Here is a 26704-nt window from a genome sequence, read left to right as displayed (position 1 = left end):
CAGCAGCTTAGTGGGGATGATATCATTCGGCGCTGTGCCGTTACGCAAAGCACCAATGATATTCTTTGTGGCATGGATAGAGATGGGTTCCAGCGTGAACTTACCTGATTGTGGAGGATTGTTGTGGGTATTGTGTGAACAATTGCGTGGGGAGTTAAGGGCGGTATTGTTTTGCTGAATGCTTTCTCGGATTTCCCCAATTTTATTAACCACTTCCAGACCTTGGGTGTTTTTCAGATTTGGTGTTTGCAAGACTAAAACAGTTTTTTCTGCTAGAAAATTACTTAAAACCCCCAAACATTATATATATATTTTTTTCTAACACCCTAGAGAATAAAATAGTGGTCATTCCAATACTTTTTGTCACACCGTATTTGCGCAGCGGTCTTACAAGCGCACTTTTTTTGGAAAAAATTCACTTTTTTGAATTAAAAAATAAGACAACAATAAATTTGGCCCAATTTTTTTATATATTGTAAAAGATAATGTTACGCAGAGTAAAATGATACCCAACATGTCACGCTTAAAAATTGCGCCCGCTCGTGGCATGGCGTCAAACTTTTACCCTTAAAAATCTCGATAGGCGATGTTTAAAAAATTCTAGAGATTGCATTTTTTTAAATTACAGAGTAGGCCTAGGGCTAGAATTATTGCTCTCACTCTAACGATCGCGGCGATACCTCACTTGTGTGATTTGAACACCGTTTTCATATGCGGGCGCTACTCGCGTATGCGTTCACTTCTGCGCGCGAGCTCGTCGGGACCGGGAGTTTTAAAAAAAATTTTTGTTTTCTTATTTATTTTTATTTATTTTATTACTTTTTACACTGAAAAAAATAAATAAAAATTGATCACTTTTACTCCTATTATAAGGAATGTAAACATCCCTTGTAATAGAAAAAAGCATGACAGGTCCTCTTAAATATGAGATCTGGGGTCAAAAAGACCTCAGATCTCATATTTAGACTAAAATGCAAAAAAAAAAAAAAAACTGTAATTTTTTCAAATGACCAAAAAAAAATTGTCTCTTTAAGAGGCTGGGCGGGACTGACGTTTTGACGTCACTTCCGCCCAGCAGAGCTATGGGGACGGGCGAAGGAGATTTTTCCTTCAGTCTCGTCCCCGCTCAGCTGCCGAACAGTCGCGATCTCCTCCGCCGCTACCGACGGCTCCGGTAAGCGGCGGAGGGCGCGGGAGAGCGGCGGGAGGCCCTCTCCCTCTCCTGCCACCGATAACGGCGATCTCGCGGAGACCGCGTACCAGACCGCGCACACTAAAGATCGATACCTCGGTTGTGGCAGCAGCTGCTGCCGTTACCGAGATATCAATCTTTAAAAACAGGACGTACATCGTCGTGCGCAGGTCTGGAAGTGGTTAATGAAGTAATCCGATAAATCATTGCAAAATTCTTGGGTGTCAGAGTTGGGGACTTCAAGACAACCTGGATTCATGGTCTGAGAGACCAGCTTGAGGAGTTCACGGGGGCGGTTGAGGGCACTGTTGATAGCCTTGGGAAAAAAAAAATTTCTTGGCTTTGAAGATTTCTTTGTGGTATTTTCTTGATATTGCTTTGTAGAGGGAGAGGTTTTCCTCTGAGGAGCTTCTTTTCCAGGCGGCTTCCGCCCTTCTGCGCTCTTGCTTCAGTAACGCTTGTTGAACTAGCTGGAGGCATTTTTTCGGATGCAGGTTTTACGTTTCGGCGCTATTAAGTCAGCAGACTGTAATAGGGCTGCATTTATGGCATCCAGTGTTTCTTCGGCCGTTTGATGCGGCTGAATTGTTTTTATTTTTCCCCTTCACATGGTTTTGAAGAGTTCCGAGTGGAGCTTCTTCTGACATCTAGTCCAGTGTGTTGTCACTGGTTTTGATGTTTTTGTTAAGGGGGGGATTTCCGAAATAATGAATTTAATTGCATGGTGATCAGTCCATGGCAACGGTTCATTTTCCAAGATTTTTATTTCCAGATTTTGTCTGAAAATAAGATCGAGTGTGTGACCTGAAGCATGTGTGGGCCCACATACTAGTTGTTGTAGCCCTAATCCTTCCAGTTGGTCAAAAACAGGCGTCGGCAACGGGGTCTTGTGAGGAGTTGGCCCAGAGGTTGAAATCCCCGAGCAGCAAAAAGTGTTTGCCGTTAAGGGTATAGGTGGAGATAAAGTCCGTCAATGATAGTAACAGCTGCGATTTTGGACCGGGTGGTCTATAGCAGAGTAGAATCCGTACGGTCTCCTGGGAATTTATTTGCAGTTGTAGAGTAAGGCCCCGTACTCACGACCAAACATGTCTGCTGAAACTGGTCCGCGGACCAGTTTCAGCAGACATGTTTGGCCGTGTGTAGGCCCGAGCGGACCATTTTCGGGCGGATCGGACAGGTTTCCAGCGGACAACTGTTTCCTGGACTTGCTTTAAAACAGTCCGCTGGAAACCTGTCCCCCCGACATGTACGGTCGTCTGTACAGACCTACCGTACATGTCCGGCCGCCCGCCATCCCTCGCATGCGTCGAATGACTTCGACGCATGCGTGGAAGCATTTAAAAGGCAGGCCCACCCACGTCGCCGCGTCATTGTCGCGGCGACACCGCGTCATCGACGCGGCGACACCGCGGACACGCCCCGCGTATTGTTTACGCGCGGAATTCTGTTCGATGGTGTGTACAGCCATCGAACAGAAGTCCCCGGGCAGACATGTCCGATGAAAACGGTCCGCGGACCGGTTTCATCGGACATGTCTGCTCGTGAGTACTCGGCCTAAGGGTTTCCATGAATGGAAGACGGTTCTGGAGGACTGGTTTGGTGATCGCAAGATGAATCTTATGGATCACCGCCAGGCCTCCTCCTCTTTGCCCTATTCTGTTTTCCGTTATTATACGATGGTTATCTGGCACCAGTTTACTTAGAATGGTGTTACAGTCGGCTGTGAGCCAGCTCTCTGTAATAAAGAGGCAGTCTAAATCGTATTGTAGAATGAAATCATGAATTTCTAGTCTAGACTGGAGAAGAAGCGGTTTAACTTTAAACTGCAGAGGGGGTTCTTCACTGTTGGGGCAATAAGGATATGGAACTCTCTCCCACAATTGGTGGTAGCTGTGGATAGTATGGATATTTTTAAAAGACTCTAATGCCGCGTACACACGATCGGTTCGTCTGATGGACCGTTTTCATCAGACGAACCGACCGTGTGTGGGACCCATCGGTTTGTTATCCACCGGTGAAAAAATCTAGGATCTTGTTTTAAAATTATCTGATGGTTAAAAAACCGATAGAAAAAAACGATCGTCTGTGGGCACGTCCATCAGTTAAAAATCCACGCATGCTCAGAATCAAGTCGACGCATGCTTGGAAGCATTGAACTTAATTTTTCTCAGCACGTTGTTGTGTTTTACGTCACGCGTTCTGACACGATCGGTTTTTTAACTGATGGTGTGTAGGCAAGACTGATGAAAGTCAGCTTCATCAGATATCTGATGAAAAAATCCATCAGTCCATTTTCATCGGATGAACTGATCGTGTGTACAGGGCATTAGATGTACATCTTAAATAATACAACATACAGGGAACTCATTATAGACCCTGATACACCTACACCTCTACACAGGTTGAACTGGATGGACAATTTGTCTTTTTTATTTTATTTTTTTCAGCCTTACCGACTATGTATATTCAGAAATGTAAGAGATTTGGGGAAATTTGCCACCTTATTGCTGATCTCATGCGACACATTGTGCAACAAAAGTCAATCAGTTGTTTATAATATTTTTGCAAAGATATTTTTTGTTTTTTTTGTTAAATATGGGGACTCCAGGAAGTGCAGAGTGGGCGTTTTTTTTTTTTTCTAATCACTCGGATGATTGTTCATATCTTGAGCTTCAAGTCTTGGTTCCAGCATGTTTTTTGCACCTGTGTCTACTTCTTCCATCTTCTTGGATGTAGGAAGTACATGTTGTAGGCTTCACAAACAGCAAAGTAAGATCAAAGCGTAGAAAACAGTTTCTGGATAGTTGAGGTCAACTGCAATTAGCACACTGCAGTGGCATGACCCTAAACTACCAGTTTTCACACTAATCATTTGCTTGTCATGCTTTTTCTCTTCTTTATGCCTCATTTGCACAGCCTATACCACCCTATACCTTTAAATACACTATTGGGGAAAAGGTAGCTAAACCTGATTGTGCCAGGGCATCATTGAACGTGATGTAATGATGCTGTAGTACAGATCAAATTAACATGCGGACCTCTAGTCAGTCACAAACTTAAAAACATTTTGAATCCTGTAAGTGTTAAGACTTTCTTTACTGTTGGGGTCCATGCACACTGAGCTTAAAAAAAATGCCAGTTCTTTTAGCAGACAAAAATACTCATATAGAGTGTTTTTGTACAGGCATTTAGCATTTTTTTTTCTGCTGGAAAACTACTCTCAAAAATGCAAACCAGCAGTGTTTTTTTTTTTGTTTTTTTTTTTGTTTTTTTTTTCTGCCGTTAAGTGCTGAGCCTAAGCTATGCCTCTAAACCTCCATGTGCATGGACACAGACACATAGGATAGCATTGAGCTGCTGCTACAGGCAGAACACTAAACTCCTCTAGAAGCAGCATTTTTTAAGCCCAGTGTGCATGGACCCTTCTAATGCACAGTGCCTTTCTTGCAATGTAAATAGTTCTGTCCTCTCCTTCTTTTTTTTTTTTTTTTTTTTTTTTTTTTTTTTTTTTGGCGTGCAGTTTGAGATAAGACATAAACAAACAGGAAGCCTTTGCAATAAGGCCTGGTTCACACCTATGCATTTTTTTGTGCATTTTCAGTTTTGCAGAAACACTACAGTCCATTTAACATGGTTTCCTATTGGTCATGTTCACATCTGTGCATTTTATGGAAAGGGCCAGGGACTTGTTTTTGGTTCCATAGAACAAAAAGGTGTATTGGAAAATGCAAAATGTACCTGGAATATGCAAACCACAACCTGCATAGGTGTGAGCCAGGCCTTAAAGGGACACTAAAGGCAAGATTTTTTTTGTTTAAAAATAACAAACATGTTATACTTACCTCCGCTGTGCAGTCCGTTTTACACAAAGTGGCCCCGATCCGTGTCTTCTGGGGTCCCTCGGCGGCTGTCTCGGCTCCTCCTCGCAAAAGCTTTCCACGTTAATGCGAGCTCCCTCGCATGGTGGAAAGCTTTTGCGAGCGCGCTCCCGTGATACAGCGGCGGCCATAGCCGCCGACTGTATCACTCGGCCCGTGTCATCCGCTGTGATTGACAGCAGCGCCAGCCATTGGCTGCGCTGCTATCGATCAGCCCAGCCTAGCCAATCAACGACCAGGCTGGGAACCGAATAGGAAGACGAGAACGTGCAAGGGACTTTCGAGTGGAGAGGTAAGTGAAACGGGGGCTCGGGGGGGATGGGGACGGTGCTATCAGATGTTTTTTAACCTTAATGCATAGGATGCATTATTTAAAAAAACTTTTACCTTTACAACCCCTTTAAGTCTCAATATGTGAAGCTGCTTGGTTAACTTTCTGTAATATATGTATTTTAATTTTTTTACATCTTCAGATTATTTTGAAAGAAAGAGAACAGAAGAAACAGCAGCAGTCTTCTGTGTCCCAGGATGCATCCCAGAAAGAGGAGGATGCTCATTTAGATGATGATGAAGAGGGAGCAGTGGAGTGCCAGGATGTGTCTGAAGAGCCTTTTGGTTCTCCAAGCCCAGAAGATATAGGTATCTCACATTACATTTTTTTGATTACATTTGGAAAACATTTTTTAAGTGCTCCTAACACATTTGTTTTGTTTTAGCCTTCCTCTAGATCAACTGTGGGTATAGGATTGTGTATATGGGATTGTATGATTTTATTTATTTATTTCTATAGTTGAACTAGATGCACTTTTGTGTCTTTTTTCAACCTGACTAACTATGTAACATTAACAATGCCACTCACAGGCCTTGCCATTCCTCAGATTTTCATCTTATTTCAGTAAAAAGGTTTATACCACTTTTCAGAATTTTCAAAGATGTGGAAATATTCATGTAACACGAATGCCTCCCGGTAAGGGCTCATTCACAAAGCACATGCTTTAACTGTCTTAAGCCTAGTACATACTATTAGAAAATCGGACAAATAATATTTTTTTCTTGTACTCGTCACAAATGCCTAAAATGGTACAAAAATGCATGAACAACAGAGGACAACTTCCCACGGAAATTGCAACGGTCTATGTCTAGTCTATGGTCATACATAGTTTCTGATCATGCGCGGATTTGCTCATTTAATTTTTATTGGGCGAATACTGTGCTAATTAAACAAAAAAAAAATAAGTTATGATATCTAGCGAGAAAATTTTTCCAACGTTTCCCTTTTGGAAATTTTCATATGGACAATCCAGTCCATATCGGCTCTCGAAAGCGGTGTAATAACGAACTAAAAAACGAATGATCATTCCAAATCTTCGTCCAATTTTCTAATATTGTGTACTAAGCTTAACACAGCCTGCAAATGTTTTACAGAATTCATATAACCAGTTATATCAGTCTAACAGCTACCCCCCCACACACACACACACACACACACACACACACACACACACACACACACACACACACACACACAATCCAATTCACCTCCCAGTGTGTTTTTGGTTTGAAGGAGGAAACATGCAAACAGTGTCCCAGGTGGGGTTCAAACCGAGCATAGTTGCTAGGCACTCTGCTGTCTTTAGTTCAATGTAGGTCATGTTCAATTCACAGTGTTTTAATGTAAATAGTTTAATATGTAAAATGCAATATCCATCCCTTCTTTTTTCAGAGATGGAAATGGAACCAAATGTTGATTGCTCTGCTTCCACAAGTGAATCTTCAATAAACCTTTCTGATACTGCCAGTGTTTCTATTCATCAACCGACAACCAACCTCCCAAAAATTCACAGCAGAAGATTTAGAGAGTGAGTTCTTTTTGTTTTTAAAATGTTCTGTGCATGTACGGGGTACTCTTCCTGTCTCAGGTTATGTCAGGTACAGGCCTCAAGCCATTCACAAGGCTCAGGGAGGAGTTTTCTCTCCCGCCGCAGTTTCATTTTGGATATCTGCAGCTCAGGCATGCCCTCAGAGCCCAGCTGGATTCGGACGTTGTTGATGTGAGCACTCCGCAGGTGTTGGACGTGATCTTTGGGAAAGATTCGGCCGGGCTCACGTCCAATATCTATTATGTTGTCCGGCGGCGTAGGATTAGCGGGATATCGCAGGCAGCCAAGCTAAAATTGGAGGGAGACTTGGGCCCCATAGAGGATACAGAGTGGGATGGGATACTGGAGGGGGTCAAGACTGCGTCCCCTAAATTGTCAGACAGGTTGACACAATTGTACATTTTACACCGAGCATACATTACACCCCTGAGGCTGGCGAAGTTTCAAACCACAAGGAGCCCACTGTGTCCCATGTGTGCAACAGATGAGGGTTCGTTTTATTATATGTTCTGGCATTGCCCGGATGTGCAGGCATACTGGCTGCAGGTGACGCAATTTCTTCATGACAATATGGGAACCCTGGTGGGCATAGACCCAAAGCTGTGTCTTCTGGGACTGCTACCAGATGTGGATACAGAAAAGTATCAAGCAATCTTTATGTATGAAACGTTATTCCTGGCCAGGAAGGTAGTAGCAAAAGCCTGGATGCAACCTAGGGCCCCGACACTGAGGGATTGGAAGAGGGAGGTAAATGCCATTCTCCCATACAGGAAAATGATCTATATACATAGAGGGAGACCACAAAAATTTTCCAGTGTGTGGGACAGGTGGCTGGGAGATGCACAGTCTGAATCTAACTATGTCGAGGCACCGTGTGAGTCAGAGCGGGACTGGGCGGGTGAGAGTCACTTGGTTCTCTATAGCAGGTCTGTCAACTTGTATGTTTCTATGTTGTCAATGGTCGGTGATGTGCTTTGTATGCACCAAATGGAAGGAATGTATTCAATATGGATAGTTGTAACTGCTTTGCCGTCAAATCTATGGGCAATGTTGGCCCATCGTTGTATATGTTTGTATGCCTTTATCTACATCTTAATAAACTTGTAATTACATGGTTAAAAAAAAAAAAAATGTTCTGTGCATCTAAAAAGATGTTTCAAGTTTACCTTTGTTAAATTGATTGTGCTTTTTAGCTCCTGCCGTTATTTCTCATTTGAACAGAAGATGCATTAGAGTATGTTATAGAATAAGGGGGGTGTAATGGCGCTTGCCACTAATAAGCAAATGATTAATAATGAGTAAAAATAATTAATGACCAGTAAAAAATGTGTTTCACTCCTTATTCCTTAAAGAAACCTCCAAACATCAATATCAATGATGAGAAGGATGAATACCGTGAAAAATAATGAATATCCAAAATATATGATTGACTAAAAACCATTTCGGTCATCAGACACTTTTCCAAATAAATATCTCAAAAAATATCTCAAAAATATTTTTGAGATCTATTTTTGAGATATTTATTTGGAAAAGTGTCTGATGACCGAAATGGTTTTTAGTCAATCATATATTTTGGATATTCATTATTTTTCACGGTATTCATCCTTCTCATCATTGATATTGATGTTTGGAGGTTTCTTTAAGGAATAAGGAGTGAAACACATTTTTTACTGGTCATTAATTATTTTTACTCATTATTAATCATTTGCTTATTAGTGGCAAGCGCCATTACACCCCCCTTATTCTATACTGTTGCTGGTGCGTGAGCATCTTTTAGTAGTGGCTGCTGCCTTCATATTTTATTTATTTTATCGCTTTTTATTCATATATTAATATTAGGTTGTAGTGCCCTGGATTAGAGTGGTTTTGCGCATTAGTTCCCCCCTTACACATTAGAGTATGTTGGAGCCATTTGGTGAAACCTGCTAATCACATGATATGCTTCCAACCTCACTCCACTTTTGATCTTGAGCCAAACCGATAAATTCTTCCCCATTCAGACACCATAAGGCTGGATTCGCACCTATGCATTTTTAGTGCTTTTTGCATTTTGCAGATTTGCACTACAGAACGTGTTGCATAGGAAACCATGTTACATGGACTGTAGTGCAAATCTTCAATATGCAAAAAGCACTAAAAATGCATAGGTGTCCAGCCTAAGTGTCCCACTTATGTTCCAAGTGGACCCTGAAAAATACACAGATTGAAGGGGGGCACAGTAGAAAAGGAGGACATTACGAGGGAGACATTTGTTTGTGGCTTTTGTTTTTTTATTCACACAGAATTTATAGTTTTTAGAAATGAATTGTATGTATTTGTACATTTCACAGTAGATGTAAATGGTCATTTTTGTTTGTCAGGTATTGTAGCCAGGTTCTTAGTAAAGAAGTGGACAGTTGTGTGACAGAGCTTCTTAAGGAACTTGTGCGCTTTCAGGATCGCTTGTACCTTAAAGATCCAGTAAAAGCAAAGACAAAAAGGCGTCTTGTGATGGGATTACGTGAGGTGTTGAAGCATCTGAAACTGAAGAAATTAAAGTGCATAATCATTTCTCCCAACTGTGAAAAGATCCAGTCTAAAGGTACAAGTGATAAGTCAGAAATGTTAAATATTGATTATTTGAAAGGTGTGCATCAGGGTTTGACAAACTAGCGACTAGAATTGGCGACCTGGGGCGGCACAGCTGGGGTATCCTGTGTCTCCGTATGCCCCCACCTCCCCCGCCGCACGATCACGTCGGGCCATGCCGGCTGGTAATTGAGGCTGCAGCTTTGCGGCCTTCTGCAGGCCTATGCTCCCTTCTGTGATCTGGCACCATCTTGTGGTGGCCGTTGGTATGATAAGACAACCATCAATGCTAATGGAGCTTCCCCTGTCAGTTTTCACTGCCATCTCCTTCCCTCTAATTAGAACCCCCCAAACGGTCTTACAAGTGCACTTTTTTGGAAAAAAATACACTTTTTTTTTTTTAATTAGAAAAATAAGACACCAGTAAAGTTAGCCCAATTTTTTTTTTTTTTTTTTATTATTGTGAAAGATAATGTTACACCGAGTAAATTAATATCCAATATGTCACGCTTCAAAATTGCGTCCGCTCGTGGAATGGCGACCAACTTTTACCCTTTAAAATCTCCATAGGCGACGTTTAAAACATTCTACGGGTTGCATGTTTGGAGTTACAGACGAGGTCTAGGGCTAGAATTATTGCTCTTGCTCTACCAATCGCGGCGATACCTCACATGTGTGGTTTGAACACCGCTTTCATATGGGGGCGCTACTCACGTATGCGTTCGCTTCTGCGCGCAATCTTGGCGGGACGGGGCGCGTTCCTGGCTCCTAACTTTTTTAGCTGGCTCCTAGATTCCAAGCAAATTTGTCAAGCCATGGTGTATGTGTATATGATCCTTGTTTCTATATAATAATTTGTATTGTAGAGATTAATGTGGGCATCTATACTTGCACATTACGGGCTGTGGTTCCTGCTAAGAGATGATGCACAGTGATCATGCTTTCCACAAGCCTTTATCTCTTCTTCTAATCGTCCTTCTTGAAAATGGTAGGCTCTCTGTGACTTATCCTGTATTTTCGGCAGTTAAGGCAAAGATGCTAACCATATTTCATGTTCAGCTGGTCATTATAGGGAAAATCCTACACTATGTAAATTTAAATGCATAAAATATAAAGCAGTGATCATGTAAGCATCACCAACATTAGTTTCAAGGAAATTTTATGATTATGAATGTGTACTTGGTGACCACACACACTATTTTTTCACTTTAATAACAATCTGTCATTTTAAATGACTTAACCCTTATATGACTTATACATAGGAAAGCCTTGCTGTAAATCTGGTGACTGCACTGCTGATGGCAACACTAAACTTCATAGAGATGGACAGGGATAGTGACGGACCGTTTCACATCTAGGGTTAAAATGGCTGTAAACCCTTACAATATACCCATACATATACCCAGTGAAGTGAGTGGCCTCAGATGATGCACAGAAATTAAACAAATCCTCCTACATACGTTGTATCTGTCTATGTGCAGCTATTTCTTCTCTACAGCCATTCAAAGTGCTGAATTATAAAGCTTTTCTGAGAGTTCAGAAATAAGGGAGCTGAAGTTGCACTCTGCAGAGCTCAGCGAGGAGAGCTCTGAGAGCTGATTGGAGGGAAGGGGCACACCCCACTTCACACAGGAACAGAGCCAAGGTTGTCAATCAGCTGGTGCCAATTTATCCTATTTGATTTTCCCAGTAATTATGTGCACTTTGGTTCTTAACAAGAATTTGAAATCGAGAGCCCTTTAAAAATGTCCCAATTAGCGTTGTCAAGTATTTAGTGCCATTCAGTGGGGATGCCAAATAGTCCTGCTTATTCCCCAGAATCTGTCCTTTTTACATGCAAGACAGACAGCAGGTTTATGTCTGTGGCTGCCCCCACCAGGACATACTAAACTTCCCTCTGCTCCCTCACTGTTCTGTTTGCCCACTAAGAAATACCTGGTTACCTGGGAAAGTATAGCATATGACTCTGCTTTCCTCTTTGTGATTGTTTTACCGATTGGCTGTCCTGAGCCACAACACGATCACAAGTGGAAAGTAGAAAATAACTTTTACAGGGCTTTCTTTTTTCATATCTGATAAGCATTGGCAAAGCAAAGGTGTGTTTTTATTTTTTTCTACTTTTGGATAACTTAGGGGTTTTAATCATACCCATCGGGGATTAACCACTGCAATACTTGACACCTTTTGCCCCCTTCCTGTCCAGGCCAATTTCAGCTTTCAGTCCTGTCGCAATTTAAATGACAATTGCGCGGTCATGTAACCAGGGCCGTTTGCAGGAATTGGGGGGGCCCTAAGCAAAATGGACATGGAGGGCCCCCCCCCCCCTGCACGCACAGCGCAGAACCACAGCAAGCAGAAAACCAACAGACGGGTGGATGGAAGGGGTGATGGTGGGGCAAGATGAATCACTAGTGCTCCAGCATAGTATGACATATAAAAGAGGGCTGCATATGGTGTAGATCAACCAATGAATTTTATTTATAAAAATATCTTACAAATCAGTGTAAATATAGCCAATAAAAGTGATCACAAAATGGTAAAATATAAATAAAAGCAATGTGGGAAGCATAAAGATGCCAGCATGACCTACCTGACCCCTACACTGACCAACCTGACCCCTACACTGACCAACCTGACCCCTACACTGACCAACCTGACCCCTACACTGACCAACCTGACCCCTACACTGACCAACCTGACCCCTACACTGACCAACCTGACCCCTACACTGACCAACCTGACCCCTACACTGACCAACCTGACCCCTACACTGACCAACCTGACCCCTACACTGACCACTACACTAACCTACCTGATCCCTACACTAACCTACCTGATCCCTATACTGACCTACCCGATCCCTACACTAACCTACCCGATCCCTACACTAACCTACCTGACCCCTACACTGACCTACCTGACCCCTACACTGACCAACCTGATCCCTACACTGACCACTACACTAACCTACCCGATCCCTACACTAACCTACCTGATCCCTACACTGACCACTACACTAACCTACCTGATCCCTACACTAACCTACCTGATCCCTACACTAACCTACCTGATCCCTACACTAACCTACCTGATCCCTACACTGACCAACCTGTGATCCCTACACTAACCTACCTGATCCCTACACTAACCTACCTGATCCCTACACTAACCTACCTGTGATCCCTACACTGACAAACGCTGTCACTGTTCCATCAAATGCTCCTAATGTGCCCCCCCCTGTCTGATAGAGGGGGTGGCTGGAGAGAGGGGGGTGGCGCCCTTATGGACCCCCCTCTCTTCCTCCCTCCAGTTATGAGGATTGCAGGGGGTGATATTAGGGGACCCCCATCCAGGAACTCCCCTCCCTACCCCACCAGTTAAAAAAGACCCCTAGCTTGGAGAACTGCAGGGGGGTGATGTGAGGACCCTGCTCACCCCCTCTAATAGAAAAAAAGAGCACTGGCCAGGAAGACTGCAAACCCCCCCCCCCCAGAAGGTGAATAGTGTGTGACTGTGAACAGATGCAGAAAGTCATTATACACACAGCAGCCCCAGAGGGGGAGGAGGGGGGAGGGGACTCACAGTAAGATGAGGAGGAAGAATTTCTGCACAGCTCCGATGTCTGCAGCTCTGGTCTGTCTGTCACAGCTGCCTCTGTCTGTGTTCTCCATGCTGCTGAAACTTATCTCCCTTCACCAAGTGTGGACAGACGATCCCGGGCTATGTGCAGGGAGTTGAAGTGCCCCCTTCCCTTATTGGTCAAAGCTGTGAAAGCAGACAGTAAGGGAGAGGAGGATCGGTGCTACAGTAGGGTGACCAGACATCCCCAGTTTCAGGGGACAGTCCCCTGATTGAGGACACTGTCCCCGGACCAAGTCTGTCCCTGGTTTTGTCCCCAGATTGGATTTAATAGGGGGCAGGGGCAATTTAAAAGACAATCAGTGCAGAATTAAAATAAAAACATTATAATTACACCCCCCCCCCCCGCTCCGCCGTGCCTACTAGCATAGGGGGGTTGTATTTTTTCCATTATCTGTGCCCCTTTCTGATGATCATGTGCTGGTCGGAGCAGAGGGAATATTTCTTCAGTTTCAGGCGCATGCCCATTCAGCTTCGCTTGCATGTTCTTCTGCCTTGGCTCAAATCCTGGCCAGCCACCTGCCTATCTCCTTGCCTTCCCTGGCGGAGTGATCTTCCTCCGCTCCCCATCCAGTAGTAGCCGGGGCCCGAAGAGTAAGATTCGAAAGGCTGTGAGGCGGGCGGCGACGGGCAGAGAGTCTCTGATTGCCGCCATTACTAGGAAAGAAAAAATATGTCCCCGGATTTCATTTTAAAAATCTGGTCACCTTATGCTACAGGGTTGCCACTATTTGATCGGGTCTCGAGCAGATTCAAACCTCTAAGCACTAGCGCAGAGGAGGAGGAAGTGAAATCCTCCTCCACCTTCAAGCAGGGCAGTGACGTCACTGGTTGCCAGACGCTAGGCGGCTATAGCAACCAGTGATTTGGTGTATAGTCAGGTGGAGGCGGAGCCAGAGCCAAAGCTATGGTGGCTCAGTCCCATGATTTCCTGAATGTTCCCAGTGTTCTTTTTATTCTGGGACAATGTACGTGGGCACCCTAGTTGGGGGCCCCCTTCCAGCTCGGGGCCCCAAGCAATTGCTTGCATTGCCTCTCCTGTTCCGACGGGCCTGCTTGTAACACTGTACCCATTTGACATTTTTGTACATTTTTTTTTTTTTCAAAAAAATTGATCTTTCATTTGGTGGTATTTAATCGCCACAGTTTATTTATTTTTAATTTTTTTGCTACATAAACAAAAAATGACCAATATTTAAGAAAGAAGTCATTTTTTCAAATAATCTTTCTTCCTAAATTTAGGCCAAAATGTATTCGGCTTCATATTTTCTATTTATTTTTTGGTGAAAATAACCCAAATCTGTGCATATTATTTAGTGTATAGGAAAGGTATAGCGTCCACAAACTATGGTATATATCTGAAAATCGATCAATCCTGTTGTACTTGCAATCTCATTGCCTGAGGCCCAAAAATGCCAGGACAGTACAACTATCCCCCAAATTACCCCTTTTTGGAAAGTAGACAGTCCAAAGTATTTAGTAAGAGGAATGGCAAGTTTTTGTTTTGAAGTTGTCATTTTTTTTCACAATTTTAGTTATTTAATAAAAAAAAAAAATGTTCACAATTGTTTTTTGTTTACATACTGTCGCCAGTGCAGTACAGCACTATCATAATACGGTAGTGGCAGTGATTAGGGCCACAGACATTACAAAATAAAAATAGTTTTAATCTATTTTATTACTTTTTATTTATTTTATTACTTTTTATTTTTATGAATATTTGTTTACACACTGTGACCAGAGTAGTACAGTGTTGCCATAGCAACACTGTACTACCCTGGGGAAGTGATCAGGATTTTTTTTAAATACATTATCATTGTTTATTAGATTATAAGCTCTTCTGATCAGGGCCTTTCTTAATCCTTTTTTATTGTATTGTAACTGTATTGTCTCCCTTTTTATATTGTAAATCGCTGCGCTGCGCGGCGCTTTATAAAACCTGTATAATAATAATAATTGTACACAATGGCATGAAAGGAAGCCATCCATTGTACACTGATCAGTCATTGGCCGATGGACACAGCCAGCCCCGGTCATGATCTGGGAAGACGTCATGAGTCTTGCTCAGCCGTCATTTTGCTATATGCCGGGCAGGAACTGGTTAATGAGAAAAAAGATCCCTAAGTGAATGGAAATCATCTAACCACAATTTAAATCTGATTACGTCCATCCAAAATGGAAAAATACTTTTTGGTGGATTTGACCTTCAGAATGTAATACTGCGAAGCTACAGCTTTTTTTAACTGAATACACAAATGTATTTTGCAAGCCGATTATAATCATTTTTTTTGCAATAATACAGGGAAAGTTATGAGACTAAAAACCATTAGTGGGGGTCTTTGTAAAGAGCACGTCTGTCTAGAAATGTTGCAATTATAAAGTGCTGATTGTATCTCTATGTATGTTGTTTGTGCAGGTGGGTTGGATGACACTCTGCAGACAATTATTAGCTGTGCCATTGAACAGAATGTCCCTTTTGTGTTTGCACTCAATCGCAAAGCTCTGGGCCGTTGTGTGAACAAAGCTGTCCCTGTTAGTGTGGTCGGGATATTCAGCTATGATGGAGCCCAGGTGAGGCATGTCTAACCTTTTTGTCTATTCGAGTATTAGCAGCCATTGAAGGTATAATTGTCATACACCAAGGTGGACAAACTATTATATAGTAAAAGACTTGATAGTACAACATGCGTGCATAAAGGCATCCACAGAAAATGAATACATGGTTCTTCATACAAACTTGTATAACCTATGTAGTGTCCTCAGATTTTACTCTATGTAAAAATAAAATTTTCTAGTGACTGGAGCGTAAAGATCACTTATATACATTCCAAACCTTTTGGTTATGCCTAGTATCTCTGTTCACTTTCATTCAGTGTACAAGTGAAGAAGAACAAAGACTTCATTTTTTTTTTGCGTGATTACTGAATATGAGTAGTAAAGGAGCCTCTGAGATGGTAGGTTTAACAAACTGTAATAAAACGCCCATGTCAAAAAGGCTTACAGTAGGCACTGGTGTTATTAATGGCATATTATACATGTGAACACATTGGGGCAGATCCACGTACATCGGCGCATAAATCCGCCGGGTGTAGCGTATCTAAGATACACTACGCCGCTGTAACTTTTTTTTCGAATCCTTAAAGAATTTGCACCGTAAGTTACAGCGGCGTAGTGTATCTTTGGCGGCGTAAGGGTGCGGAATTCAAATGGATGTGATGGGGGCGTGTTTTATGTAAATACGTTGTGACCTGATGTAAACAACGTTTTTTTTTAGCAGCGCATGCGCAGTTTGTGGGGGTATCCCAGTGCGCATGCTCGAAATTAAACCGGAACAAGTCAATGCTTACGACGGTGACGTCATTCTACGCAAATCCCTATTCGCAAATGACTTACGCAAATGACGTAAAGAATTCAAAATTTGACGCGGGAACGACGACCATACTTAACATTGAGTACGCCTCATAATAGCAGGGGTAACTATACACCGGAAAAAGCCGAACGCAAACGACGTAAAAAAATGCGCCGGCCGGACGTACGTTCGTGGATCGTCGTAACTAGCTAATTTGCATACTCGGCGCAGAATTCTACGGAAACGCCACCTAGCGGCCGGCGGAAAAATGCATCTTTGATCCGACGGCGTACTAAGATGTACGCCTGTCGGATCGATCCAAGATGCAGTCGTATCTTGTTTTGTAGATACAAAACAAAGATACGACGCGGGAAATTTAAAATTACGCAGCGTATCAATAGATACGCCGGCATAATTCTTTTGTGGATCTGCCCCATTGATTTGAATGCAGAATGGGAGAAAATTAGTTCATAGGTTATTAGAAAATGTAACAGGACAATAAAAATGTATTTAATATTCCCATCAGTATAAGTTATTCTGAATCTGTAACCTAACTGAAATAATCTGTGTCAACCCCCTTAGTTGAGCTTACAGTCTCACAAGCATATACATGCTAAAACCACTTTAATCACTTAACGGAACTGTGAGAGAAATCCATGGCACTTGGTGGAAAGTCAAATGCACAAATACCTAAAATACAGTATTGCTACTCTAAATGTGTGCGTATGTAAGACTAATTTACTAGCGTACATATTACTGATCTGTAAGGCATTTAACCCCTTTGTGTTCCCTATGTAGATTTATTTCTTTATTAGTATCTGGTATTTGAAATGTAACATTCCCCTGCGCAGTCCCCTGTGCTGTTAAAGTACAATTAAAGGCATTTTTTACCCCTTTAATACAGGGCACTTTTACTCCCTTCCTGTCCAGGCCAATTTTCAGCTTTCAGCGCTGTTGCAGTTTGAATGGAAATTGAGTGATCATGCAACACTGTACCCAAACAAAATTTTTACTATTATTTTTTTTTTTTGAGACACCTTTCTTTTGGTGGTATTTAATTAACCACTGTTTTTTTATGCTTTGATAAATAAATTTAAAAAAGCCTGAAAATGTGGACAAAAAAATACTAAATATGTTTTTCTTAATTTCTGTTTTTAATTTTTTTTATAATTTTTCTCCTTCACCGGTGTGCGCTGATGAGGCTGTATTGACAAGCACTGATAGGCTTCCCTGATGAGGTGGCACTAATGGCATAGGCCACGTCTATGTGTGCATGAGGCCATAACTGTAAAAAAAACTCTCCTAAAAGTGGCTGTAAAAACGCCCGTGGGCATGAGGCCTGAGACACAGAATAACAACAAAAATATCCAGAAAAAACTCTTTTAAAAAAAGTTATAAATTGATTTGCATTTTAATGAGTAAAATAAGCATTTGGTCCCTTATCAATCAGCAAGATTTCTGTCTCCCAGGTGTCTTCTATACAAGTAACAAACTGAGATTATGAGCAATCTCTTAAAGGTAGTGCTCCTAATATCAGCTTGTTGCCTGTATAAATGACACCTGTCCACAACAGCAATCAGATTTCAATCACTCCACCATGGCCAATACCAAAGAGCTGTCCAAGGATGTCGGGGACAAGATTGTAGACCTACACAAGGCTGGAATGGGCTACAAGACAATCGCCAAGCGGCTTAGCGAGAGGATGACAACAGTTGATGCGATTCTTCACAAATGGAAGAAACACAAAATAACGGTCAATCTTCCTTGGTTTAGGGCTTCATGCAAGATCTCGCCTCGTGGAGCTTCAATGATCATGAAAACTGAGGAATCATCCCATAACTGCACAGGAGAATCTTGTAATCTCAAGGCAGCTGGGGCCATAGTCACCAAGAAAAACAATTGATAACACACTATGCTTTGAAGGACTGAAATCCTGCAGCACCCACAAGGTCCCCCTGTCCAAGAAAGCACATGTGCAGGCCCATCTGAAGCTTGCTAATGAACATCTGAATGATTCAGAGGAAAAATGGGTGAAAGTCAGATGAGACCAAAATCTAGCTATTTGGCATCAATTCAACTCGCCGTGTTTGGAGGAGGAGGAATGCTGCCTATGACCACAAGAACATAATCCCCACCGTCAAACAGGGAGATGGAAACATAATGCTTTGGGGGTGTTTTTCTGCTAAGGGGACAAGACCATTTCACTGCATCAAAGGGACGATGGACGGTGCCATGTATCGTCAAATCTTGAATAAAAACCTCCTTCCCTCAGCCAGGGCATTGAAAATGGATTGTGGGTGGGTATTCCAGTACGACAATGACCCAAAACACACTGCCAAGGCAACAAAGGAGTGGCTCAAGCAGAAGCACATTAAGGTCCTGGAGTGGCCTAGCCAATCTCCAGACCTTAATCCCATAAAAAAATATGTGAAGGGAGCTGAAGGTTTGAGTTGCCAAACGTCAGCCTCGAAGCCTTAATGACTTGGAGAGGATCTGCAAAGAGGAGTGGGACAAAATCCCTCCTGAGATGTGTGCAAACCTGGTGGCTAACTACAAGAAACGTCTGACTTCTGTGGTTGAAAACCAGGGTTTTGCCACCAAGTACCAAGTCATGTTTTGTGAAGGGGTCAAATACTTATTTATTTTTCTCAAACTTAAAATGCAAATCCATTTGGAATATTTTTGAAATGCAGTTTTCTGAATTGTTTTTGTTATTCTGTCTCTCACTCTCTCACAATTTAAAATTATAAACTAATTATTTGTCAGTAGGCAAATGTACAAAATCAGCAGTGGATCAATACAGAAATGAAGCCTTTAGCCAGTGTGCCTCTGTGTAATACTTTAATTATCATATACAATTACAGTATATTAAAACAAATATATACAATAATAGGGGAAAGCTGCTGTCTAATGATGTGTAAAGACACCTAAATATTAATGTGAAAACAGACAACGCTGCACCCAAAACAAAATTGAGGTCACACTGGGGGGTTATTTATGAAAGGCAAATCCACTTTGCACTTGAAATTGCACTTGGAAGTACAGTCACTGTAAACCTGATGGGAAGCTCTGCTGATTTTATTCAATCATGTAAAAGCTAAAATGCTGTTGTTTTAATTTATTTTCCTTGCATGTCCCCCTTGGATCTACAGCGACTGCAATTTCAAGTGCACTTTGCATTTGTAGTTTGCACTTGTAGTGCAAAGTGGATTTGCCTTTAGTAAATAACCCCCATTGATTTTTATCAGCAGCTACCATAAACACGTAAATATGTGCTAAAATACAATGTGAACAATGAAACGCAAAAAAAAGAAAGATGTAGATAGATGGATAGATAGAGATATATATATATACACACTTATTACAGCCCATGATAAAACAGAGTTTTACATTAAAATTGTAAAAAGTGTATTAAACTAAAGTCTTGTATGTAATTTCTATTAAGGTATGCAGATCAATCATAGGATAATGGTCAAGTTACCCAATGTATCTGCATACGGCTAAATTTGGCTTGGGCAGCTAGACTTTGATGACCTCAATATGAGAGGGTTTACAATTGGAGTGTCAAAATACAGCAAATTATAAATATTCCTCCCTATTTCTTGTGTCTATGTAATTGTGGAATGACTTTAGTTTGATATTATTTGTTATACTTTTATATTTCTGGTTAAATTTCTCTTCCCATAGGATCACTTCCATAAATTAAATGAACTTACAATGCAAGCTAGACAAGCATATAACGACATGATTTGCTCATTACAAGAGCAGCAGAAGGAAGATACTGAAGATGGAGATGAGGTGGAAAGTGTCTTAGAAAACAATCAGCACAAACCTGTAGAAGTGAATGCAGAGTCTACAGCAGATGAGGCAGAAGAGCCAAACTACAGTGAGTATTACTAGTTTCATGATGTGTTCGCCTGAGCCTTATGAGTAATGAGCAGTTTTTTGGACTAGATATTGAAGTAGACTATTTGATTATACTGTTGAACTCTATAAATATAAAATTTATTTCAAATCAGTTGAAGTTTCTTGCTGTATTGCCTTGTTATAAACTGAATAGCTTGTATTGCTTTTAACCTGAAGGAAAAAATTGCTGCAGACCTGCGTTTTTTCCAACAAGTTTATTAATCATTTAAGGAATGAGCCTCTTTCTGAGATTTAGGGGCAGATCCAGGTGCACGGCCTCTACACGGCCTTTTCATCCACATCCCGGGGCTCGGGCGCCATTTTTTTGCAGCGCCGATGCCTTTATTAGTGTGCCTGCTTTCTCTATTGAAAATTTCTATTGGCGGCCATTTTGTTGTCGGTGTTGCTGGTGGCCATTTTCTTGTGTTCGCACCCTTTTATCTGAGGCGTCTAGTGGCCATTTTGGAGTAGGTTTTGGCCTCTAGCACTGGCTTTGTGAATGGCGCACAGCTCATTCTCAGTTTTTTTCCTCACACACGCTGTGTATACAAGGAAGGCGGGCAGCGGTGCTGAGCGGTCTCCCTCTGGGTGGCGAGTTCCCTGTGTAACCCCCCCTGGTCGGTGCAGCAAGGAGGGTGGACTTAAGTGTTTTTCACTTAGTCCCTGAGGGCTGTCAGTGGGTGATAATGCAGTCAGTATCTGACCTTTCTTCCCCTAAATTGCCAGAGGCAGCAAACGGTGCCCCTGCACCTGCGGTTCCCATGGATACACTGTCTGCAGTCCTGGAATCATTTGTTGCCAGGATAAAAGCGGCGTAAGGGGGGTAAAAAGTGCCCCCGCCATCTTCTGGGGAATACTCAGACTCAGATTCGGGCCTGTCTGCGGCTCAGGACCACGGTTCTGGTATGTCGGAGGATGCGGACCAGGACCTCCCTGGTGTGGAGGTCCCCTCGTCCGGGTCAGTGCAAGACAGGGCACTTATGAGTGCACTTATTGGTGCTGTGATGGACTCTTATAAGCTGGAAGATGCGGCTGGGACTTCCACAGCGGGGTCTGTCTCCTTTGGGTCACACAAATCTAACCACTCTGTGAAAGTTTTTCCTTATGTTACTTTCTTTGATAAATTCATAGATAAGGAATGGGAACAGCCACAGAAGTCCTTTTTGGTCCGTTATCCTTTTTGAGGAGAGCCTTTTGAAAAAATGGCCCTCTCCTCCAGTCGTGGACCCCCCGGTCTCTCGACTAAATAAGGGAACCACTCTCCCGGTAGAGGGGACCCCTGCCTTTAAGGACCCTTCTGATAGGAGGTCTGAAGCAGTAACACGCTCCATGTTCACCATGCTGGGGTCAGCGTTGTGACCTATATTGGCTGCGACTTTGGTGTCTCAGACACTCACTGATCGGGCAAAGATTTTGCAACGGACGGTAGAGGAGCATCGGCTTCCTCCAGAGTGCGTAAAGCTGGCTGACTAATTGGTACAGGGCCTTGTGTATGTCTGTGATGCCACTCTGGATGCGGCCCCTTTGATCTTCAGAGCCTCTGAATCTGCGGTGGTACTGCGCCGCCTGATTTGGCTGAAATGCTGGTACGCTGACCAAGCATAGAAAAAAGCTCTGGCAGATTTGCCCTTCAAGGGTGGGAGGCTTTTTGGTACCTCGCTGGACATTATTAAGGATGTCACTGGAGGTAAGAGCACACTTCTCCTGCAGTCGTCTAAGGGGAAGGAGCCACGCTGTAAGCCGGGGCCCCCCTTTTCCACGCAGAAGCAGTATTTTCGTCAGTCAGGGTCAGCCGGCAGATCTTCCCAGACTGACGAGGCTCCAGCTGGGGGACAGAAACGTCCCTCTGGGCGTAAGCCGAACAAGCCTGCTACTGCATGACGTTTTGCCCCCGCCCGACTCAAGGGAGGGGGGACGGCTTCACGAGTTTGCAGCTCGGTGGACCTCCCTTCTCACCGACCAGTGGGTCTGCGAGGTGGTCACTTTTGGGGTACAAGATCGAGTTTCTTTCCCTAAAATCTTCCTCTCCTTCCGGCTCGTCGGTCTGCTTTGATGTGAGCAGTACAAGACTTGCTCAGGTGCGGAGTAATTTTACCTGTGACCCTGGAGGACAGGTTTCAGCCATTCGTTCGGTGGGATTTTCTGGCGTCCCTGGACATCAAGGACGCATACTTGCATGTCCCCATCTGCACCAGCCATCAGAGGTTTCTGCGCTTTGCGATCAGCAAATTCTGGCTTTGCTGACACAGCGATGCATTGCTATTGTGGGTTACCTAGACGATCTTCTTCTGGCTCAGAATTAGAGGACGTGTCTATAGCCAGTCGGACCCTCTAGGAATTTGGTTGGGTACTGAAAATTCAGAAGTCGGTCTTTGTACCGGCTATTAAAAGCCAGGTGCTAAGGGACCGAGGTCTGTCAGATTTCGGTCATTTCAACCATGCTGAGGGCACAGAAGTCTTCTTCGCGGAAGATCTACCATCGCATTTGGAAAAACCTACTTCTCCATGTGCGAGGAGATAAAGTTGCGTCCACGGACATATTCGGTTTCCAAGGTCCTGCTGTTTTTACAGGGTGGAGTAGATCAGAAACTTGCCTTAAGCACCATTAAGGGACAGATTTCCGCCTTGGCTGTTTTCTTTCAATGACCCTTGGCGACCCACTCGCTGGTAGATATTTTTGAGCAGGGGGTTCGACATGTGCTTCCCCCGATTAGACCACCGCTTCCTCTGTGGGATTTGAATCTGGTGCTCTTGGCTCTTCAGGAGCCCCCTTTTGAGAACATCGGAGGTATTCCTCTCTTGACGCTCTCTCAGAAAGCGGCTTTTCTAGTAGCCATTACATCTGTCAGACGAGTTTCTGAGTTGGCGGCCTTGTCTGCAAGTCTCCTTACTTGGTCCTCCACAAGGATAAAGTGGTGCTACGCCTGCAGCCTTCCTTTCTTCCAAAGATAGTTTCAGATTTTCACCTGAACGAGGACATTGTACTTCTGTCTTTGTCCTCGACCGTCGCATCCCAAAGAGGCTGCGTTACATACCTTGGAAGTGGTATGTGCTCTGCGGGTGTACCTGTCTGCCGCGGCTTCGTTCCGGAGGTCGGACTTACTGTTTGTGGCGGTATCTGGTCCGCAGAAGGGCCTAGCGGTCTCGCCGCCCACCATTTCTCGTGGATCAGGCAGACCGTCATCCAGGCTTACGCCCTTAAGGGGCAAGCGCCTCCTTTCCCTGTCACAGCGCATTCGACCAGGGTCATTAGTGCTTCCTGGGCTTTTCGACATCAAGCGTCTGTTTCACAGATGTGTAAAGCGGCGACATGGTTGTCCGTTCACACTTTTTCCAAATTTTCCAAGGTTCATGTGAGTGTATCTTCAGATGCTTCCTTCGGCCGCAAGGTTTTGCAGGTGGCTGTTTGAGTTTGCAACTCCTCCGTTGAGGAGCTCTGCTTGTTTGGGGTGAAGTTGGTTTTTGATTGCTGTTCCCACCCCTTGTTTTTCTGACACTGCTTGGGGATGTCCCAAATGTCAAGATTTTAGGAGCTGCGTCTGTCCATGGACAAAAAGAGAAAATAGGATTTTTTTGTACTCACCGTAAAATCCTTTTCTCTGTCGTCCATGGACAGACACCCACCCCTCCTTTTTAAGTTTGTACTGCTTTTTGATAAACTGAGCTGCATGCTGCAGGGTGAGGGGTTATGTCCGGAGGGACCGCCCCCTGGGCGGGGCTGTTCAACTCTGTTAAAGTTCCATGTTTTAAGATAACCAACATGTTCTGCCTAGTCCTCTCCAATGAACAGGAACATAACCCAAATGTCAAGATTTAAGGATCTGTGTCCGTCAATGGACGACAGAGAAGGATTTTACGGTGAGTACAAAAAATCCTATTTTTCAACCTTTCATCCAAATTCTAAATTGCTGAAATTTTTAATGTCAAAAGCCAGTATAAAGAAATTTTAGTGGTTAAAAAAAAGTTTTGTTGTTAATATTTATTTATGTAACTTAATTCTGCATAAAACAATTAACTGCTTGCCGACCAGCCGCCGCAGTTTTACGGCGGCAGATCGGCTCTGCTGGGGGAGATCACGTAGATCTACGTCATCTCTCCCAGCAGCCAATAGGGGCACGCGCGCGCCCGGCGATCGTTACAGAGCGAGAACCGGGAGCTGTGTGTGTGTGTGTGTGTGTGTGTGTAAACACAGCTCCCGGTCCTGTCAGGGGAGAAATGCCTGACGTCTGTTCATACAATGTATGAACAGCGATCAGACATTGTATGAACAGTTACAGTTACAGTTAGAACACACCCAGGGAACATACTTAACCCCTTCCCCTAGTGTTAACCCCTTCCCTGCCAGTGGCATTTTTATAGTAATCGATGCATTTTTATAGCACTGATCGCTATAAAAATGAAAATGGTCCCAAAAATTTGTCCGAAGTGTCCGCCATAATGTCGCAGTATCGAAAAAAAATCGCTGATTACTATTTAAAAAAAAAAAAATATTAATAAAAATGCCATAAAACTACCCCCTATTTTGTAAACGCTATAACTTTTGCGAAAACCAATCCATAAACGCTTATTGCGATTTTTATGAACGAAAAATATGTAGAAGAATACGTATCGGCCTAAACTGAGGAAAAAAAATGTTTTTTTATATATTTTTGGGGGAGTATTTATTATGGTAAAAAATATTAATTTTTTTCAAAATTGTTGCTCTATTTTTGTTTATAGCGTAAAAACTGCAGAGGTGAACAAATACCACCAAAAGAAAGCTCTATTTGTGGGAAAATAGGATGCCAATTTTGTTTGGGAGCCACGTCGCACGACCGTGCAATTGTCAGTTAAAGCGACGCAGTGCCGAATCGCATAAAGTGCTCTGGTCTTTGACCAGCAATATGGTCCCCGGTGCTTAAGTGGTTAAGTGTCATTTCATGAGATAATTTATGAGGGCGTGTTGAGGTGTGGGGCATGGCTGGGGTTGGGTTGGGCAACTAGTGGCAAGTAACCCTTTAGGCCTGGCTAGTAGCTCAGGACTTAAAATTTTGAGCCCTGGCTTACAAGCTTTGAAAGAGAGTTAAATAAATGACATATAACACAAGTTTCTTACTAGAAAATGATGTACTACTGTATGTTCAGGTTTTTCTTTTATGTCAAGGTAGTAAGGTGTGAGATTAAGGCTATGATATTTGTTTTCAGTTTTAACTGATGGAAGAGATCTGAAATAATTGTAGACATGTAACAAGAGAATATAATGTGTATTATTTTGTTTTATATCTCCAGTTAAAGTGTGGAAGAGGATGCTAGAAGAGCAATACACTCCTTACACTCCTTACACCCTGAGCCTTGAGGAAACTGTCTCCAATGACCTGTTTAATTTCCATTTATCATGACTTCAGCTACATAATCTTTCCACTAAAAAAAAATAAAAAAACATTTTTGTTGCAGGTAAAAAATAGCTGTCACAGTGGAGGAGCATCGGGGTGCATTTCTAACATTTTACCCCCCGAATATGGGTGTAACATGCAACAATTTATGAAAGGCGAACGTATTCATTAAAGCCACTATGTTAAGTGGCTCCAGAACTTTTTAGTGGTAGATACAGGACTGATATAGCTGGATGGGTAAATGTAATTGTGTCCCTTCACTAGGGCATCTAAAGGGAGTTATATTACATTACATCATTAAACATTTCTGACTATACATTACTACTGTGGCCTTGAAGTCAGCATTGTGTACTGTTTGTCTGGCCTGCATGTGAAATGACCATAGCTGTAAGGGCTATACTGATGTGTCTAATCTTAGTAAATAGTGCAAGGAGCACAGTGTTAATTTCAGTAATTCATAGCAGCAAATCAGAATTGGTTTTACTTAAACTAGACCAGTATAAGGTAGATCCTGACTGGTTACTGCACGTATTACACTATGGATTTAGCACTTTGGTTTTTAAACCTATGCAGTAATCCTATTACTCAAATCTTTTGATGTTGAGGCTTTAATGCCATCTTGCAAGTGGGTCAAACTTAGAGCCAGTTCACACCAGACACAGTTCAGTTCCTTGCGCTTTTGTTATGCACTAAAAATGCATGCACAGTGTTTGACTGCATGGTGTGAACTAGAGCCATTGGAATACATGGAAAACACTGTGCATGCATTTTGTGCAGGAAAAAATGCGCACAGAACTGAACAGAAACTGCGTCTGGTGTGAACTGGCACTTAAAGAAGAGCTCCAGAAACGAAGTTGGTATTGAAAATATGCTGGCCTACCCTTTTATTTTACGATCTTGCAGAGCAGTAAGCTGTC

The 26704-nt window shown here is 42.8% G+C and overlaps 1 protein-coding gene across 1 annotated transcript in view; it reads left to right on the top strand.

The window, feature by feature from the left end:
* SECISBP2 (SECIS binding protein 2) overlaps positions 1-26108 on the top strand; it is a 45891-nt gene extending 19783 nt beyond the window's left edge. Inside the window, exons 7-12 of the mRNA XM_040355058.1 lie at positions 5547-5712; positions 6797-6932; positions 9314-9534; positions 15577-15731; positions 20197-20395; positions 25684-26108. Of these exons, the coding sequence (XP_040210992.1) occupies positions 5547-5712; positions 6797-6932; positions 9314-9534; positions 15577-15731; positions 20197-20395; positions 25684-25793 (987 nt within the window). The 3' untranslated portion in view covers positions 25794-26108. The remainder of the gene's footprint in view (positions 1-5546; positions 5713-6796; positions 6933-9313; positions 9535-15576; positions 15732-20196; positions 20396-25683) is intronic.
* Positions 26109-26704: the final 596 nt, after the last annotated feature.

The sequence above is a fragment of the Rana temporaria genome, chromosome 1 (genome assembly GCF_905171775.1).
Source record: "Rana temporaria chromosome 1, aRanTem1.1, whole genome shotgun sequence".
Lineage (NCBI taxonomy): Eukaryota > Metazoa > Chordata > Amphibia > Anura > Ranidae > Rana > Rana temporaria.
Note: the sequence above shows the minus strand (reverse complement) of the source record. Positions and strands in the feature narration are given on the sequence as shown.